The 17,708-nt window shown below is 48.9% G+C and overlaps 1 protein-coding gene across 1 annotated transcript in view; it reads left to right on the forward strand.

The window, feature by feature from the left end:
- The first annotated feature begins 634 nt into the window (after window positions 1-634).
- Window positions 635-17,708, forward strand: part of LOC148518149 (uncharacterized) — a 90,842-nt gene continuing 73,768 nt past the window's right edge. The window contains exons 1-4 of the mRNA XM_088477471.1: window positions 635-763; window positions 1,093-1,220; window positions 14,401-14,471; window positions 17,299-17,385. Coding sequence (XP_088333597.1) covers window positions 644-763; window positions 1,093-1,220; window positions 14,401-14,471; window positions 17,299-17,385 — 406 coding nt within the window. The 5' untranslated portion in view covers window positions 635-643. The remainder of the gene's footprint in view (window positions 764-1,092; window positions 1,221-14,400; window positions 14,472-17,298; window positions 17,386-17,708) is intronic.

Raw genomic sequence — 17,708 nt, forward strand, 5'->3', positions numbered from 1 at the left:
CACACCGTGGGATCCGTCCATTCTCATGGCCACCTCTCATTTACAGCCCAGAAACACCAATTTCATTGAATTTCTTACCTTTGCACAGTGTGCTGAAATTCGCAAGATCCGTCCGCAATTTGCACTTGCGTCTCGGCTCAGCGTCGGGGACGACTATCTTTTGCCAGTGGCCTGAACTTCCACCTTGTGTGATCACATTACGCTACTGCCCCACGCAGACAAACAGCTGACCGTGTTTTCATAGTGATTACACAACTGGAACGCTCTGTTTTGTGGCCGATATTTCACCAGTAAATGTGACGGATGCCAAAAAAAAAAACAACTAAAAAAACATGCAAAGAATTTCATGTTCTCTGGGGCAATAAGTGAGTTATTCCTATTTGTAAACATTTCTACAAAAATCAAGTGATCACAAACCCTGTTGATATATTTTCCTTTTAAATATACCAGTTGACTATTTGCCTCCTATGACTCCTAGGTCAAAGGCTAATGGTTCATGATGTCATTTATTTAATTTGCAGACTATTTGCTGTTTGTGTGTTGGAATAAAAGACAGACATTGCCCCTGGTTGCACATCTCGGCCCTCCTCATCCCCAATTATAAGTGGAACGGGAGCAGTCAGTGACAATTATTGCCAGCACTATGTCGCTCCTGCTGCGCTATCTGCTCCTCTGTCTGCTGTTGAAGTCCAGCGTTAGCAGCGACCTTTCTCCATCATGCAAATCCCTGAGAGATTACAACCACCAGCTGTCACAGGAAGAGGTGAGGTAACCCCTTGTCCGTCTGTCCACTCTGAGCCTATGGGGTAAATTTACTAAAGCGAGAGTTTTTAAAAGTGAGTTTTAGAATAGACGTTGCCAATAGCAACCAATCAGATTCTACTTAACATTTAACTAGCACCTTCTAGAAGATAATACCTAGAATCTGATTGGTTGCTATGGGCAACATCTCTACTAAAATTCACTTCTAAAAACTCTCACTTTAGTGAATTTGCCCCTATATGTCTAGACATGGCTTGTGTAGGTGGAGGGGGGGTGGAGGGCAATATGGCCTCAATGTGAATATAACAGGTAGGAACTCTCTTGTACTAGTTGGCGGGCCACTGGTATCTCTGCTACATTGGATCTCGGCAGACAAATTTGGGCTCCATCAGTAGCTCCTCGCTGGACCTTCACATCATCGATAAGGACCACGTGCAGGTCCGACAAGTTATAAAATAGTAAGTAGAACAGAAGAAACACTTTTTAAGTAGTCACAATATTCCATAAGATTTCAAATGTATTACTGAGACACCTGAAACCCTCCCTTTGTGACTCTCTCTTGGAAGCACCACTATTACAGTACATCGATTTTAGTAGCAAGCTAATGCAAATTTTCTATCAAATAATTTGTGGTATTATACATCCTATAGACACATCTACTATCAGTGGTTTAACCTTCTAAGTGGATCCTTCAAACTTCGACTTTAGTTTTTCCAGTAAATTGACCGACCACACTATTTACTACATTTAAATCACTTCTTACACTCCCCACATCGAACCCATCAGTGTACAAGATCATGCTTCCTATTTCAAGGATAAAATCCCAAATGAAATGGTATGCTCTTCTTCAGCCAGTGGCCTGCTCAGATCCTTCCCTGAAACCTCTGGTACCGACCATCGCTAAGCCCCGCCCCCGGTGCTAAGTTCCACCCCCCACGATAATGGACCCCCCGCTCTTTTTTTTTTAGCAGAGATCAGCGTGTGGTCTGTTTAGACCACACTGCTGATCACCGGGGCCGGCTCCGGGCTCTGCTCTGCCCGTTAGAGCGGAGCAGGAGTCCGGTAACCAGGGGGTGACCATGGATAACGCGACCTCCAGGTGGTGTTATCACAGGGTTTTCACCGGTATTTTTTCACATTTTATTTTTAGTAACTTTGGCCAGATCACATATTACAATTATGGGAAATGTGATCTGCTTACTAAAAATAAGTGATAATTAGGACTTGGAGTAGAATTTTACTAATTCTACTCCAATTGCCCTGTAGTAACTTTAGGTGATACTAAAATAATGTGAAAAGGGTGTGAAAACACCCTCTTTCACTTTATTTTAGTAAAAATAATGTTAATAAATAGAGCCCTATGTATCTACACTCTTCTCATCCTCCTACTCTGCTACCTCTCCTCTTGATCCTATACCCTCACAAATCAGTAAAACTCCTGTCTCCTGTGCTCATCCCAACCCTAACTAACATTTGCAATCTCTCTCTCTCTTTGTACTGGTATCTTTCCACCACTGTTCAATCATGCAGTGATTACTCCCATTTAAAAAAATAAATAAATCTGACCCTAAATCTCTCTCAAATTACCGTCCCAGCTCCCATGCCCCTCCAAGCTACTTGAAAGTCTTACCTACACACGCCTCACATGCTTTCTTCACTCGCACAATTTATTGGACCCACGTCAGGCCGGCTTTTGCTCCCAACACTACACAAAGTGAATGATCTGATCACTGCTAGGGCTAAAGGCCATTACTCACTTGTTATTCCTCTGGATCTCTCTGCTGCATGTGACACGCTGAACTTGCTCTTCTCTGAATGTACCTCCTCTTTGCTACCTCTATCAGAGCCTCATTTATCAATGAATTTTATAATTCATGATAAAACTCGGATATGATAAATGGTGCTCCAGCCACTCACTGAAGTACCGACCACCGGCCCCTGGATGCAGTGTTTTGTTTTTTTGTTTTTTACAGTGATCAGCCTGTGGTCTATTTAGACCACACAGCTGATCACAGGGGCCAGCTCCTGGCTCTGCTCTGCCTGTTAGAGCAGAGCAAGAGTCGGGGAACCGGGGGAAAGATCCAATAATGCCATCTCCAGGTGGCATTATTATCAAATCCCTCTGTATATTTTCACAATATATTGTTAGTAAATCTGGGCAGAAAACATTTCCCATTACAAGTATGGGAAATGCAATCTGCTTACTAAAAATATGTAAATTGAAGGTATTGGATTAATGTTTCACGAAAACTGCTCCAAAAGCCATTTAATACATTGATGTGATACTAAAATAATGTGAAAATGGTGTGAAAACATCTGTTTTCACAATATTTTAGTAAAAATAATGTTAATAAATATGTCCCTCATTGTTATGTCGGCCATACACGGCGCGATATTGAAACGTCACGATGATTTGTACGATTGCCCTTGAGATTCTTCCCTTGACATTCTCCATACGATGTTTTCAAATGGTGTGCGATTGATCGTTACGATCATACGATACGGATGCTAATGTGTATCACATTGTACACAATAGATCGCAATTGCTATACGACGGCGGGGATGCGAATCGGCATCAGAAACATACAGAGTCAACACACGATGTGCACGATTGATCGTTACGATTGATCGAAATCGTCCACATCGTGCAAAATATCGCACCGTGTATGGGCCGCTTAAGATACTCTGCTCTTCTCAATCTATAGTATACCACGTCTCTTGGCAAAATTATCAGCTCTTTCAGATCTCAATCATCTGTATGCGGATGATACTCAAATCTGGGGAAGATAGGTAGATCTGTCACCATCTGTGCTGGTCACTCAGTGGCAAACGCAGGATATCTAGAGGGGGGTTTCCAAATGCTTGATTTTAGAGTGTGTGTGGCCAGTCCATAAGTAGGGTAGAATTACCACTTAACCAGCTTTAATATGCGTCATACAAAGTATATTCCAGCATATACAGGACCAGTGATCACTATAAGCCATTAGATGGGGCAGTAGGGCCATCCTGCCTGAGGTGAATGTTTTTATCTTAGATGTGGGCACCATTCCAGAGCATGGGAGCAAGTCCGGGAGTCTGGAAGCAGCAGAGGAACCTAGCCCTGCCCTGGACATATATGTACATATTGGGCTCTATAGCAGCACATCCCTAATAGTGAATGTTTTCCAGATCTCCTAGTTGGTGCACAGGTGTATTTATTACTGGCTGATACATGTTAAAAGATCCACAGGTGGTGTTATTTATTTCACTTGTGATACTGAGAAGAACATACAGCACTAGTAAAATTATATTATATGACTATTTCTATTGTTGTCATGGTGTGTGCTGGGGAGGGGGTTTCCAGGCACACGGAACCCCCCCGCGTTTGCCTATGTCACTGAATGTCTTTCTGCCATTTCATTTTGGATGTCATCTCGCCACCTCAAACTTAATATTCCCAAAACAGAATTAATACTATTTGCACCGGCCAATAGTAGTTACCAGCCTGATATCTCTATCAGTGAGGTATGCGGTCAGGAAGCCGGCGGTCGAAATGCCAACCGCCGGCTCCCCGACTGTCAAATCCCGGCATGGGACTAATGATAGGCATTGAAATCCCAACGCCTATTACTATCCACCCGCCGAAATCCTGACGCCCGGCATACCGAACAAAGGTAAGCCGGGCGTCAGGAGCAGACAGCCGTGGGGGGGGAGGGTTAGGTTTAGAGGCTCCCGGGGGGGGGGGGGGACTTATGGTTAAGCACCCCTCTCGGGAGGGTTAGGGCTAGGAGAAAGGGGGGTTATGGTTAGGCACCCCGGGGGGGTAGGTTAGGTTTAGGCTGCGGGGATAGAAGGGGTTAGGTTTTTAGGCACAATTGGGGGGAGGTTAGGGTTAGGCACTAGGGGGGAGGTTAGGGTTAGGCACCCCTAAGGGAGGGTTAGGGGGGGAGAAGGTTAGGGATAGTATAGTTACTTACCTTGTCGGGATCTTCACTCTTTTGTCTTCCGGTGTCGGTATTACATCCGCCGGGCTCACATCCGGTGGTATGTCATACCGATTCCATCACTGATGATAGCATAAAGTTTTCAGCCTCCCAGGATGCACTAGGGTCCCCCTCCTATACCCCGCCCCCGAGCCAAGGCATCTCAGTTACGTACCAAGCCATAGGCCGGAGGAGGATAAGGAAGAGAGAGAAAAAAGATCTGGACACACACAAGAATCACATTCTCAACAGAGGGAGACGGAAAAACCGGTGACCAGAGTAAAGCCCATCTGCAGCACAGGTGCGACAGGGCGGGAGTCCTGTGGAACCCTATGGACTTCGTAGAAATAGAGATAACAAAGGTAAGTTCTTACCATATCTCATATTTTCTACATCAGGGTCCATAGGATATCCACAGGATACCTTGGGGATGTCCCAAAGCAGTATCCTTTAAGGGTGGGGATGCTCCTGTGCTGAAAGGAGAATCCGCCGCCCGAAGGAAGCATCCTGAGAGGCAAAGGTGTCAAACGCGTAATACCTCACAAAGGTATGGACCGAGGACCACGTGGCAGCCTTGCAGATCTGGACTGCAGAGGCCCCACATCGAGCAGCCCACGAAGGACCCACAGACCTAGTGGAATGAGCCCTCACAGAGGATGGAACCGGCAGGCCTTCATGAAGATAAGCTTCAGAAATTGCCATACGAATCCAACCTGCCAAAGTCTGCTTTGAAGCAGGCCAACCCTTTTTACGGAAGCCATAGAGGACAAACAAGGCGTCCGACTTCCTAAACGAAGAAGTGCGGTCAACATAAATCCTTAAGGCCCGCACAACTTCCAAAGTGGCCTCACCCACTGAAAGGTCAGGTGAGTTGAAAGCCGGCACAACGATTTCCTCGTTGATGTCGAAACTTGAAACAACTTTAGGAAGGAAACCAGGACGAGTGCGCAGCACCGCCCTGTTCCTATGAAAAATCAGAAAAGGGGGTCTACAGGAGAGAGCCCCTAAGTCAGAAACACGTCTGGCCGAAGCAATGGCCAGAAGGAAAATTGTTTTAGCTGTCAGCCATTTGAGGTCCACTGAGCCCAGTGGTTCAAACGGCGGTCCCTGGAGAGACCTTAGGACCACAGCTAAATCCCAAGGTGCCACCGGTGGAACAAAAGGTGGCTGAATTCAGAGAACACATCAGGGATTGCAGCAATCCTACGATGGAACCAGACGGACAGGGCAGACACCTGCACCTTCAGAGACGCAAGGCGAAGCCCATGGTCCAGTCCCGCCTGTAGGAAAGCTAACAGCCTAGACAGACGGAACTCCCGAGGAGCTTAACCTCTCGGTCGACACCACTGGAAGAACATATGCCACCCAAGATGGTATATCCTTGCAGAAGATGGTTTCCGAGCCCTTAGCATAGTTTGTACTACAGAGCTGGAAAACCCCCTGGACCTTAACATGGCCGTCTCAACAGCCACGCCGTCAAAGACAGCCGAGTCAGGTCCGGGTGAAGACAAGGACCCTGTGACAGTAGGTCCGGTCATAACGGCAACCGCAGAGGAATGTCCACGGACAGCCCCTGAAGGTCTGAGAACCAGTGCCGCCGGGGCCACGCGGGAGCTATCAACAGGAGCGTCCCTCCTTCCTGTTTGAATTTCCGGATTACCCGTGGAAGAAGGGAAAATGGAGGAAATAGATAAGCAAACTGGAACGTCCACTGGACGGACAGAGCATCCACCAGAGACGACTTTTCGTTTCTTGTGCGAGACCCGTACACCGGCAACTTGTTGTTGTGCCGTGACGCCATGAGGTCAATCTCTGGAAGACTCCACCTGTCCTCCAGAAGTTGAAAGACGTCCTGGTGCAGAGACCATTCCCCCGGATGAACGTCCTGGTGACTGAGAAAGTCCGCCTCCCAGTTTAGGACTCCCGGGATGAATACTGCTGATATGGCCGTGAGATTGCGCTCCGCCCAAACCAGGATTCGGGACACCTCTACGAGTGCCGCCCGACTTCGGGTTCCTCCTTGCAAAATTATGTAGACCACTGTGGTGGCGTTGTCTAACTGGACCTGCACGGGGTGACCTTGGAGAACCCGATGTGCCTGCTGGGGAGCATTGAAAACCACGCGGACTTCCAAGATGTTTATTGGAAGCTCTGTTTCCGCCTGAGTCCATCTGCCCTGGAACAAGTGTGGACCCGTGACTGCTCCCCAGCCCCGAAGGCTGGCGTCCGTTGTCAACAGGACCCAGTTCGCCACCCAGAATGGACGACCCTTGTTGAGATGGGTCGTCTGCAACCACCAGGCTAGGGACAGGCGAACTTCCGGAGTGAGCACCATCGTCTGGGACTTTAGACTCTGAGGCAGTCCATTCCATTTGGACAGGATCAATTGCTGCAGAGGTCTGGAGTGAAACTGGGCATATTCCACCATGTCGAATACTGACACCATGGAGCCCAGTAACCTCATCGCTGAGTGCAGAGACTTCCGGCGACTCTGCAGACAACTGCGCACCCTCAACTGCAAGGCAGAGATCTTTTCCCCCGTCACAAAGATCCTTTGCTGTCCGGAGTCCAATAAGGCTCCGAGGTGTAGAATCCTCTGAGACGGGATCAGGGTGGACTTTTGCCAGTTTATTAGCCAGCCGTGCCGTTGCAGTACCGCAATCGTCAGATCCAAATGGCGTAGAAGGAGTTCTGGAGATCCTGCTACCAACAGAAGGTCGTCCAAGTACGGCAACATGCGGACTCCCTGCAGCCGCAGGGAAGCCGCCATGACCGCCATAACCTTGGTTAACACACGTGGTGCTGTCGCCAGGCCAAAAGGTAACGCCCGGAACTGGAAATGATTGTTGCGGATTGCAAACCTGAGGAACTGTTGATGGTGTAAAGAATAGGGACATGCAGGTAAGCGTCCTGTATGTCCAACGACACCATGTAATCCCAGGTTCCAGCGCCAGAATGATGGACCGTAGGGTCTCCATCCGAAACCTCGGCACCCGTAAGGACTTGTTGAGTGCTTTGAGGTTGAGGATCGGTACGACCCATTAGGTTTCTGCACCAAAAACAGATTTGAATAGAAACCCTGGCCCCTCTGGGAGAATGGAACAGGCACTATAAGTCCTGCCTGGAGCATAGTGTGCAAAACCTTCCGCAATTCCATTGCCTTGTTCCGGTCTGATGGAAGACCTGTGATGAAGAATCGGGATGGGGGCCTGTGCCGAAAGGAGAGGGCATACCCGTGAGAAACCACCTCGTGAACCCAATTGTCTGTCGTGGTTACCGACCAACACTGGGGGAACTGCAGCAGGCCGCAGGCTTGTCATCTGACTTAGGGGCCTGACGTCTGGTACTCCAGGCCTGTTTCCGAGGCTTGGACGATTTTTTGAGGCCAGCCTGTCGGGGAAAAGACTGTGCTTTAGGCCTACCCTGGGCCCTGTAAGGCCGAAAGGACGACGTACCTGAACTGGAAGGAACTGCAGCAGACGGGAGACATGCAGATTTGGCTGCCGCCAGCGTGGCTACAATTTTGTCCAGATTCGGACCAAATAGGACTTCTCCATTAAAAGGCAAAGCTTCAAAGCCCTTTTTGGAATCAGCGTCCGCCTTCCAAGATCGCAACCATAAGGTGCGACGAGCAGCTACAGCCGCCGAAGAAATCCGAGAAGTTAGGGTACTGATATCCAAGGCCGCTTCATTAATGTAAGTGGCCGAATCCCGGAGATTGCCAACCAACTCGGTCTGCTCAGCCGAACAGTCGGAATCCAAAGACGCCTCCAAACTATCCGCCCAGCGCTCCATGGCTCTGGCTACCCAACAAATGGCCATAGCCGGCCTGGCTGCCCCCCCCCCCCCACGAGGGAATAAACAGACTTTAGGCAGATCTCCACCTTACGGTCCATAGCATCCTTCAAGGAGGACATGGAGGGCATGGGCAACGTGGCACTTCGGACCAGGCGTGTCACATGAGAATCCACCTGTGGAGGGGATTCCCACTTAGAAAAATAATTGTCCGCAAACGGGTAAGCCACCGCCAAGCGTCTCTGAGGCTGATACCGTTTACCAGGGTGTTTCCACGCCTCCTCTAAATGGTCTACTAACTGACCTGAAAGAGGAAACACTGTGGCGTCACCCTTAATATCCTTAAAAAAGGCATATTTTGACTTGGACACTGGAGGATCTTCATCCTCAATCACTAAAGCCGTGCGGACTGCCCGAATGAGTCCAGGAATATATACCTTGGACTTAGCATCCGACTATTTAGTACGGCGAGGTTCTTGGTCAGAAAGATCCAGAATCTCCCCATCATCAGACGTCCCGTCGTCATCCTCATAAGGAGCGGACAAAGACGCCACTGGCCGCTTATGTGGCCGCAACACAGACTCCCCTTGTAACACGTCCGACAAATGCTGTACAGAACTTGTCAGTGAATTAACCCACACAGGCTCCTGAGAGACCTGGGGAGGGGAAATAGGGAGACTGTGGGGTACCATCAATTGTCTCGGGAAACCCTGCATGGGTGATGAAACCACTGACTGCTGGGACAATCCCATCTGTGAGAACGCAGACTGTGGAGCTAACTGTCCCACCAGGGTTGTAAGTGCTTTGGCGAAACAAGCCCAGGGCGGCTCCTGTACCGGAGCCGTGACAGTAATTGGCCGCGCCAATAAATAACACTGTCGACATAGCCCCTCCGCGTTACCCTCCCCCTCCGCGTTACCCTCCCCCTCCGCTATTGGTACCTTACATGTAGTACACATAAGCTGGAGAAGAAAGTCACTCTCAGACATGATGGTAAGTATGTGACCCCTCTCACTGATACTTGTTAGTATAGTGGGAGAACCACTATCAGCGCTGATCCTCAACTACGCAGACACAGAGCCTGGTAGGACACAGCGCTGCATACACAGACCTGTACCAATGGAGGAGAGGTATGCCGGGGGACCCAGACCACGATGCCACCGATCATCAGCATCCAGCAGCGCTCACCATGCTTCAGCAAAGATGGCCACCGAGGAGCAGAGAGGAGGCCGGCCTGGGGGAGGAGCGCTGCCACAGGGTCAGTCAGCACAGTGCAGAGAGGGCAGTGTGCAGCGGGGGTGGAGCCGGCTGTGTACAGGGAAGGCGCGCTCCCCTGGCATGCAATTAACCCCTGGGATGCCGCAGCGCTACCACTTAACCGCGGTCCGCTGTCCCAGGGGGTAGTGGAAGCGCAGGTTAGTTACCTGGCTCCACGCTGCAGCCAGTCCCCAGGAAGCCCCCTGCCTGGGGACTCTGGACCATGTGCTCAGCAGGGACCCAGTGCGGGACCCAGCTGCTTACCTGCTGCCCCCTTGAATCCGACCATGGTCCAAAACATCTGGGGTCACCGCTAGCTGTGACCCCAGATGCTTACCAGCATCCTCGGATCAGTACCGGCGTTCTGGTACCGGCGGGGGTGTAGGGAAGACAGCATGGATGTCAGCACTGACTGTCCATGCTGTACTTACAGATGAGCAGCCACACCTGCTGTGAAGAAAACTTCAGGGGCTAATCTTAGCCCCCCTCTAAACAGGTGCATCCGACTCCGGCCGGGCACCAAACGAAACTGAGATGCCTTGGCTCGGGGGCGGGGTAAAGGAGGGGGACCCTAGTGCATCCTGGGAGGCTGAAAACTTTAACTCTATGGTGCCCGATGCCTGACGTCATCACCTATACCCAAGGGTATCCTGTGGATACCCTATGGACCCTGATGTAGAAAGTGGGGTTCCCCTGCATTTTTCACAAACAGCACCGGGCTCTTTCTAGTAGGGTGCGATGCCACAGCCGGGGGACCCTTTCACCGGGTCCCCCGTCAAAAGCATTCATCACCTAACCACTAGTCTAGGCCGAAGATGTGGTGACCCCCACAATAAAGGGGTTCTGCCTCTCCATGGCACCCGAGGCCTGGGCTGATAGCCCGGTGCTATCCTCGGCACTCCTGGGTGGTGGGTGCCAGGTTGATTGTGTAAAAAACAGAAAAAATAATATTGTCTTTTAAAGTAGGACTAGAGGTTCCAGCAAGCCTCCCCCACATGCTGGTACTTGGAGAACCACAAGTACCAGCATGCGGGGCATTAAGGGACTGCTGGTACCTGTAGTTCACCTGCAAAATAAATATTAAAATAAACACAGGACATGGACACTGAAGGTGAGAGGGTCAACTGGCTGTGCAATTATGCTCCCACTAGAAAGAGTCCGGTGCTGGTGGTGGAAAATACAGGGGACGAAGGTATAATACCTGCGCACTGGAGTTCTGGATTATATGGATGAAAAATATTGATATTAATTATTTTGGAGAGCAGCTGCACATAGAGGTGACCAACCTATTAATTATGCAAGTAGTGTAGAGATAATGTGCTGCGCTCTTCCTTTTATGTGTTGTGCAGGGGGGATGCGGTCAACATCCCTACGATCGGGATGCCGGCTGCCAAAATCCCAGCGCCGGAATCCCGACATGACTGGAGATGCTGACACCGAAATCCAAAGGATAGCGGGGCACGGTAAGTCTTAGCCGCGAGGTGGAGGGGTTAGGTTTAGGCGCCATGGGGGGAGTTAGGGTTAGGCTGCGGGAGGAGGGAGGTTAGGGTTAGGCTGTGGGAGGAGGGAGGTTAGGGTTAGTGTGTGGGAGGAAGGAGGTTAGGGTTAGGCTGTGGGAGGAGGGAGGTTAGGGTTAGTGTGTGGGAGGAGGGAGGTTAGGCTGTGGGAGGAGGGAGGTTAGGGTTAGGCTGTGGGAGGAGGGAGGTTAGGGTTAGGCTGTGGGAGGAGGGAGGTTAGGGTTAGTGTGTGGGAGGAGGGAGGTTAGGCTGTTGGAGGAGGGAGGTTAGGGTTAGTGTGTGGGAGGAGGGAGGTTAGGGTTAGGCTGTGGGAGGAGGGAGGTTAGGGTTAGTGTGTGGGAGGAGGGAGATTAGGGTTAGGCTGTGGGAGGAGGGAGGTTAGGGTTAGGCTGTGGGAGGTTAGGGTTAGACTGTGGGAGGAGGGAGGTTAGGGTTAGTGTGTGGGAGGAGGGAGGTTAGGGTTAGGCTGTGGGAGGAGGGAGATTAGGGTTAGGCTGTGGGAGGAGGGAGGTTAGGGTTAGGCTGTGGGAGGAGGGAGATTAGGGTTAGGCTGTGGGAGGAGGGAGGTTAGGGTTAGGCTGTGGGAGGAGGGAGGTTAGGGTTAGGCTGTGGGAGGAGGGAGGTTAGGGTTAGGCTGTGGGAGGAGGGAGGTTAGGGTTAGGCTGTGGGAGGAGGGAGATTAGGGTTAGGCTGTGGGAGGAGGGAGATTAGGGTTAGGCTGTGGGAGGAGGGAGGTTAGGGTTAGGCTGTGGGAGAAGGGAGGTTAGGGTTAGTGTGTGGGAGGAGGGAGGTTAGGGTTAGTGTGTGGGAGGAGGGAGGTTAGGGTTAGGCTGTGGGAGGAAGGAGGTTAGGGTTAGGCTGCGGGAGGAGGGAGGTTAGGGTTAGGCTGTGGGAGGAGGAAGGTTAGGGTTAGGCTCCACACAGGGGGGGTTAAGGTTAGGCACCACGGAGGGGAGTTTAGGGTTAGGCACTAAGGGGGAGGGTTAGGCACTTACCGGGAGGGTTAGGGTGCGGGGTAGGGAAGGTTAGTATTAGGGCGTAAAGAAGGAGGGTTAGGAGGTAAATAAGACAGGGGAACACTACTCACCATTCCTCTGTTGGGATTCTAACCATCAGGATGCCGCTGTCAGGGTACTAACAGCCTCATCCCCACCGTTGGTATTTCATACCGATTCTGTGCAGGTGTTTGTTGTTATCTTGTGCTTTAGGTATATACACTGGTTGGTGTGATAAAACTTCTTATCCCCTATGTATACACATAACAATACTGTTACTGCTGAAAGTCAGAGTAGAGGGTCAAATAGTGTACTGGTACTAAACGCCAGGAAGCGTGGGTAATGCAGGGGCTCTGGACTTATCTGATCATCCGGATTACAAGCAATCCTTGGGTCCGCCTTACTGCAAACGTCCCCCAGGGCTTGTCCCTCACAGAGAAACAGCTTCCGAGGGGATATGGCCGGTTTGGGCTTGTGGGGCCGGATGCCGGGTATCACCTCCACTACTGAAGTGATTTTTGAGGAATTCCTGTGCCACATTCGTACATGCTTTGGGAATAGCTCAGAATTATTTGAATATACAAGGGATCCCTACTCATTTTGTCCTCTCTATTTCCACAACCAGGACTGGCTCACTGAGCCAGTTGCTGATTGATGAAAACACAGGGGAACCCTACTTTTTTATTCACCCTGTATTTTCACTACCAGGACGACCCCAGATAAGCCTGGTGCTGGTTGTGCTTTTAGAGGGGGGCCCACGTAACAATATTTTAAAAATATATATATTTTTTTTTAATACAAAAGCAAGCTCCCATTCATGGTTACAGAATTTTGGGGGGGCTGCACCCACTCTGTGAAATGCCCTCCCACACACAATAAGACTTTCCTCTCTTTGTTCCCAATTGTAAAGTCCAACGGAATGCTATATAAGTAACTGTAATAAAAATAATAACAACAATGATTGTTGGTTCAACCGATAAAATGGCTGACTACACTGCCTGTAGGTATACTGTACTGCGTGTAGGTAAACTGTACTGCGTGTAGGTATACTGTACTGCGTGTAGGTAAACTGTACTGCGTGTAGGTATACTGTACTGCGTGTAGGTACACTGTACTGCGTGTAGGTATACTGTACTGCGTGTAGGTACACTGTACTGCATGTAGGTATACTGTACTGCATGTAGGTACACTGTACTGCATGTAGGTATACTGTACTGCGTGTAGGTAAACTGTACTGCGCGTAGGTATACTGTACTGCGTGTAGGTACACTGTACTGCGTGTAGGTACACTGTGCAATGTGTGTAGGTTAAAGGTACATTAATAGCATATTCCTACATGGTCAGTGGACTAGAAGTCCATTTGTCGCTGAGGTAGGCATCTGACCTGGAATATGGTCATATTACCTTATTACTAGCAGTGTTATTGTCCTATTGGATTGCAGTTGCTGCGTTCCTGACTGTCATTCCCTGCCGCTTGCCCTGACCTTAGGGCTTGTTTTTATATCTTTTGTCCTATTGTCTATGACTTGACCTATCCGACCTTTTTGTTGATCACTAGGTGTCCCCATAGTTTTTTTATTTTAGACTTTTGGAAGCCGTACTTTTAATGGAACTCTCAGACTTCTAACCAGTCCCAATCAAAATTTAGGTTACATTTTCTTTGCCACTTATGCGATCGGGTTAGTCTACACACACTGGTGTAATGGTGGGATAAATGTGATTATACCACAGGATGGAAGTGTTTTGTGTATTTTCACTTGTGTCCTCTTTGCCCCGCACTCTCCAGTTTTACCTACTGAGCCTCTTATGGAATCCGCAGCTCAGATACTAACAACTGAAGACTGTTCCCTGTAACCTACACCCCACATTACACTGACTACAGACCAATATCTGTGTATCAGCCTGTCTCTCCCTACTAGAAACCTTTATTATTATGACTCCAGCTCCAAAGTCTCTATACAACCTCTAACATAAATCGTTTTACTCCTTATACATATAAGTCACTACTGCACCTGCCCTTACTGTATATGCTGATACAGGATGTTCATATGCTCATATCGTGAATGCAATAAAGCTTTTTTAAATTTATTTATTTTGTCTCTTTTTAAGTAGTTACTATGTTCTGAGAACAGAGGAATATGATATGGAAATTACCAAAGAGAACAACAGCTACACACTGACAGGTACGTATCTATCATTCTGCAGGAGATATAGGACCTGATTCAGACCCGGTCGCTAGATGCGGCCGCTCGCTCCCAGCGTATGCAAATTCAGCTAAGTGACGTCAAGGCAGGCGATCGCACGGCAAGGCATAAGCACGCCCACTATGTCTTGGCGAGCGATCACTTTGGGTTTACAGATGCCCACCAGCCTGTCTTTAGCCGCCCACTAGCGAACGTCATCTCCAGGAAGTATATACAACCATTGGTACATCGGGTTCCATCGGATCTGACCGCAGCACTTACGGTTGACTGTACCCTACCGCAAGCACTGCGAGCACTTCAGTGTATAAGTCAACCAGATGACGTGTACTATGACGCTGCCTGTTACTTATGCACGTTTCTGAAATGACGTTGAAACACTCTGGCATGCACAGTGTACCTACACGCAGTACAGTGTACCTACACGCAGTACAGTATACCTATGCGCAGTACAGTATACCTACGCGCATGCCTGTGTTCGCTACTGCCCTGCCTGTTACCACCCACAAACGGCCTCTCCTGTCACTCATTCCACTGGGCTGTCTTTGCTGGGCGAGCGAGCGCTTCCCGATCGCTCGGACTAGTTTGCGCACACATGCATTGCGATGAATACGCATGCGCAATTGCATAACATCGGCCGCTTACGAGCGAGTGGCCGCTTGCGAGAGGGTCTGAATCAGGCCCATGGTGCAGTGTTTAGGATGCATTGTATCGGGGAGAGATGGGAAATAATGACAGAATGGATAAGGGTTTAATAACACCTATATTGTTCAGTTACTGGGAATTATTCAAGTCATTCGTGGTCCCTCCATACGGGTTTTAAATAGGAAAAAAATTATTTCTAGTGAGTTATACTATTAACTTTTTCCAAGGCTCATACATCTCTCCCTAAGGGCTCTATTTACTACAGTCCGCATTTGTAATGCAGATTGTAGTGTGATATTACCAACTGAGGGCCTGATTCAGACCCGGACGTTATTTGCGGACGCTCGTTCAGAAAAAGGGTCTGGCTATTTAAATTGAGCGCTCGCTCTTTGCGGTCTGTTGACGCATCTATGTCTGAGCGAGCGAACGAAACATGCGCTCGCTATTTTGTAAAGACGCCCCTTGGCTGCTCGCATCATACATCATCTCCGCTATTTATTAGATTAATCGAGTACATCGAAAGGCGTATAAACTGCTCGCTATTCTTGTGGTAGCATTTTCCTACCGCAATCATGCAAGCAGTTCAGGCTAAAAGACAACCAACTGACGTGGTCGATGACGCCGCTTTGTTAATTATGCACTCCCATTAACCGCCCGTTTTCACTGTTTGGCACGCCTGTGTTTGGATCTCCACTCCCCGTTTTCAAGCACCTTCCCCTGTTACCACCCACAAACGCTTCATCCTGTCACTCAAATTAGCAGGCATTCGCTATTTTGCGAGTGCACGATTTCCGACTGCACTGACTAGTTGGCGTATGCGCATTACAACCCATACGCATGCGCAGATGTGCGAACATCGCTCGGAGCGAACGAGCGGCCGCTTACGAGCGGCTCTGAATCAGGCCCTGAATTCGCATTGCAAATTCAGGCAATATCACAGGGATTTACTACAAATCCCTTGCAGGGACAGAGCTTGCGATAAAGCTCTGTCCCTGTGAATCCCCTCCGCAGCCATATCATGGTATTTTCACAAAAAATCCAGTGACAGAGTGCCCCGCGCATACGCCACCCAGCCTACGCTGCTACCCGCCGTCGCCAAGCCCCGCCAATCGCTAAGCCCCGCGCGGTCATGGACCCCCCCCTCCTCCCTTAATTACACTTACCTGCAGTTATCGGTCCTCCGGTGATGTCCTCTGTTGCTCCTGTCAGCTGACATCCCATACTGCACTGAGACCCTGTCAGGTGACGGCCGGGCCGCAGTGCAGCATGGGAGACCAGCTGACCGGAGGACATCACCAGAGCCCCGAACTCCGGTCCCTCTACTCAGGTAAGTTTGTTTTTTTTACTTTTTATTTTACAGTGTATCAGCGTGTGGTCTGTTTAGACCACACAGCTGATCACTGGGGCCGGCTCTAGGCTCTGCCCGTTATAGCGGAGCAGGAGTCCGGTAACCGGGGGAGACCCTGGATAACGCCACCTGCAGGGGGCTTTCCCCAGTATTTTTTCACATTTATTTTTAGTAACTATGGTCGGATCACATTTCCCATTACAATTATGGAAAATGCGATCTGCTTACTAAAAATAAGTGATAATTAGGGGTTGGAGTAGAATTTTACGAATTCTACTCCAATTGCCCTGTAATAACTATAGGTGATACTAAAATAATGTGAAAAGGGTGTGAAAACACCCTTTTTCACTTTATTTTAGAAAAAATAATGTTAATAAATAGAGCCCTTAGAAACAAATTGTAAGGACTCGGGTTGATTTATGAAGTGTCGGATTATAAAAACTGACACTTTTGTTTGTGTCTATGCCCAATATGTTATGTGCCGGTAGCCACAGTGTCAGCCTTATGTACTGAGCCACTTGTACAATTATAATGCAAAAAATGTACAAATGACAAAATCATGTCAGTAAGAATAACTTTGAGAAATGTTTCCTGATTGTAAGAAATTTTCATGGGCGCACATTATTGTAAGACACGCTTTTCTGTATTCCAATAAAAGTAAGCAGTGTTTTAATATACACATAGCACAAACCATATCATTTGCTACACCTGCGTTATAGACTTGTTGGCGCCAAAACGCGGACATGACTTTGTGACACTCCTGATGTTATCACACTGCTATAGTCATAATTATATATTCTTTCTTTTATTCCACAGCAAAGGATGATGACCATACGTTCACAATTTACCCTTTGAAGGACCATGTGGTACTGTACAAAGACGAAGATGGCGTCAGACTGTTCTGTAAAGGTGCGTATCCGCTAATAGACGGAGAAACGAGAGCACGACTACGACATTGCAATCGTGCTGTCGTTTCTCCGCCTGTGATGTGCCTACACTGAACATTGAGTTGTAGATAGCAGCGCCGATAATGACAGGGGCGCATGGCGCTGATACCGCTTCTGGGCTTCATACATCTACCCCACAGTGTCATAGTCGCTGCCAGCTCAGTCCTTACAATTTATTTATAAGGGGGAGATGTAACAAGTCTTGGAGAGAGATCAAGTTAAAAAAGCACTACTCCATTTGAATAATCATTTTTCCTATATAAAACCCTTATTATGGGA

Source organism: Taudactylus pleione, unplaced genomic scaffold, assembly GCF_031769625.1.
Source record: "Taudactylus pleione unplaced genomic scaffold, aTauple2 ptg000201l, whole genome shotgun sequence".
Classification (NCBI taxonomy): Eukaryota; Metazoa; Chordata; class Amphibia; order Anura; family Myobatrachidae; genus Taudactylus; species Taudactylus pleione.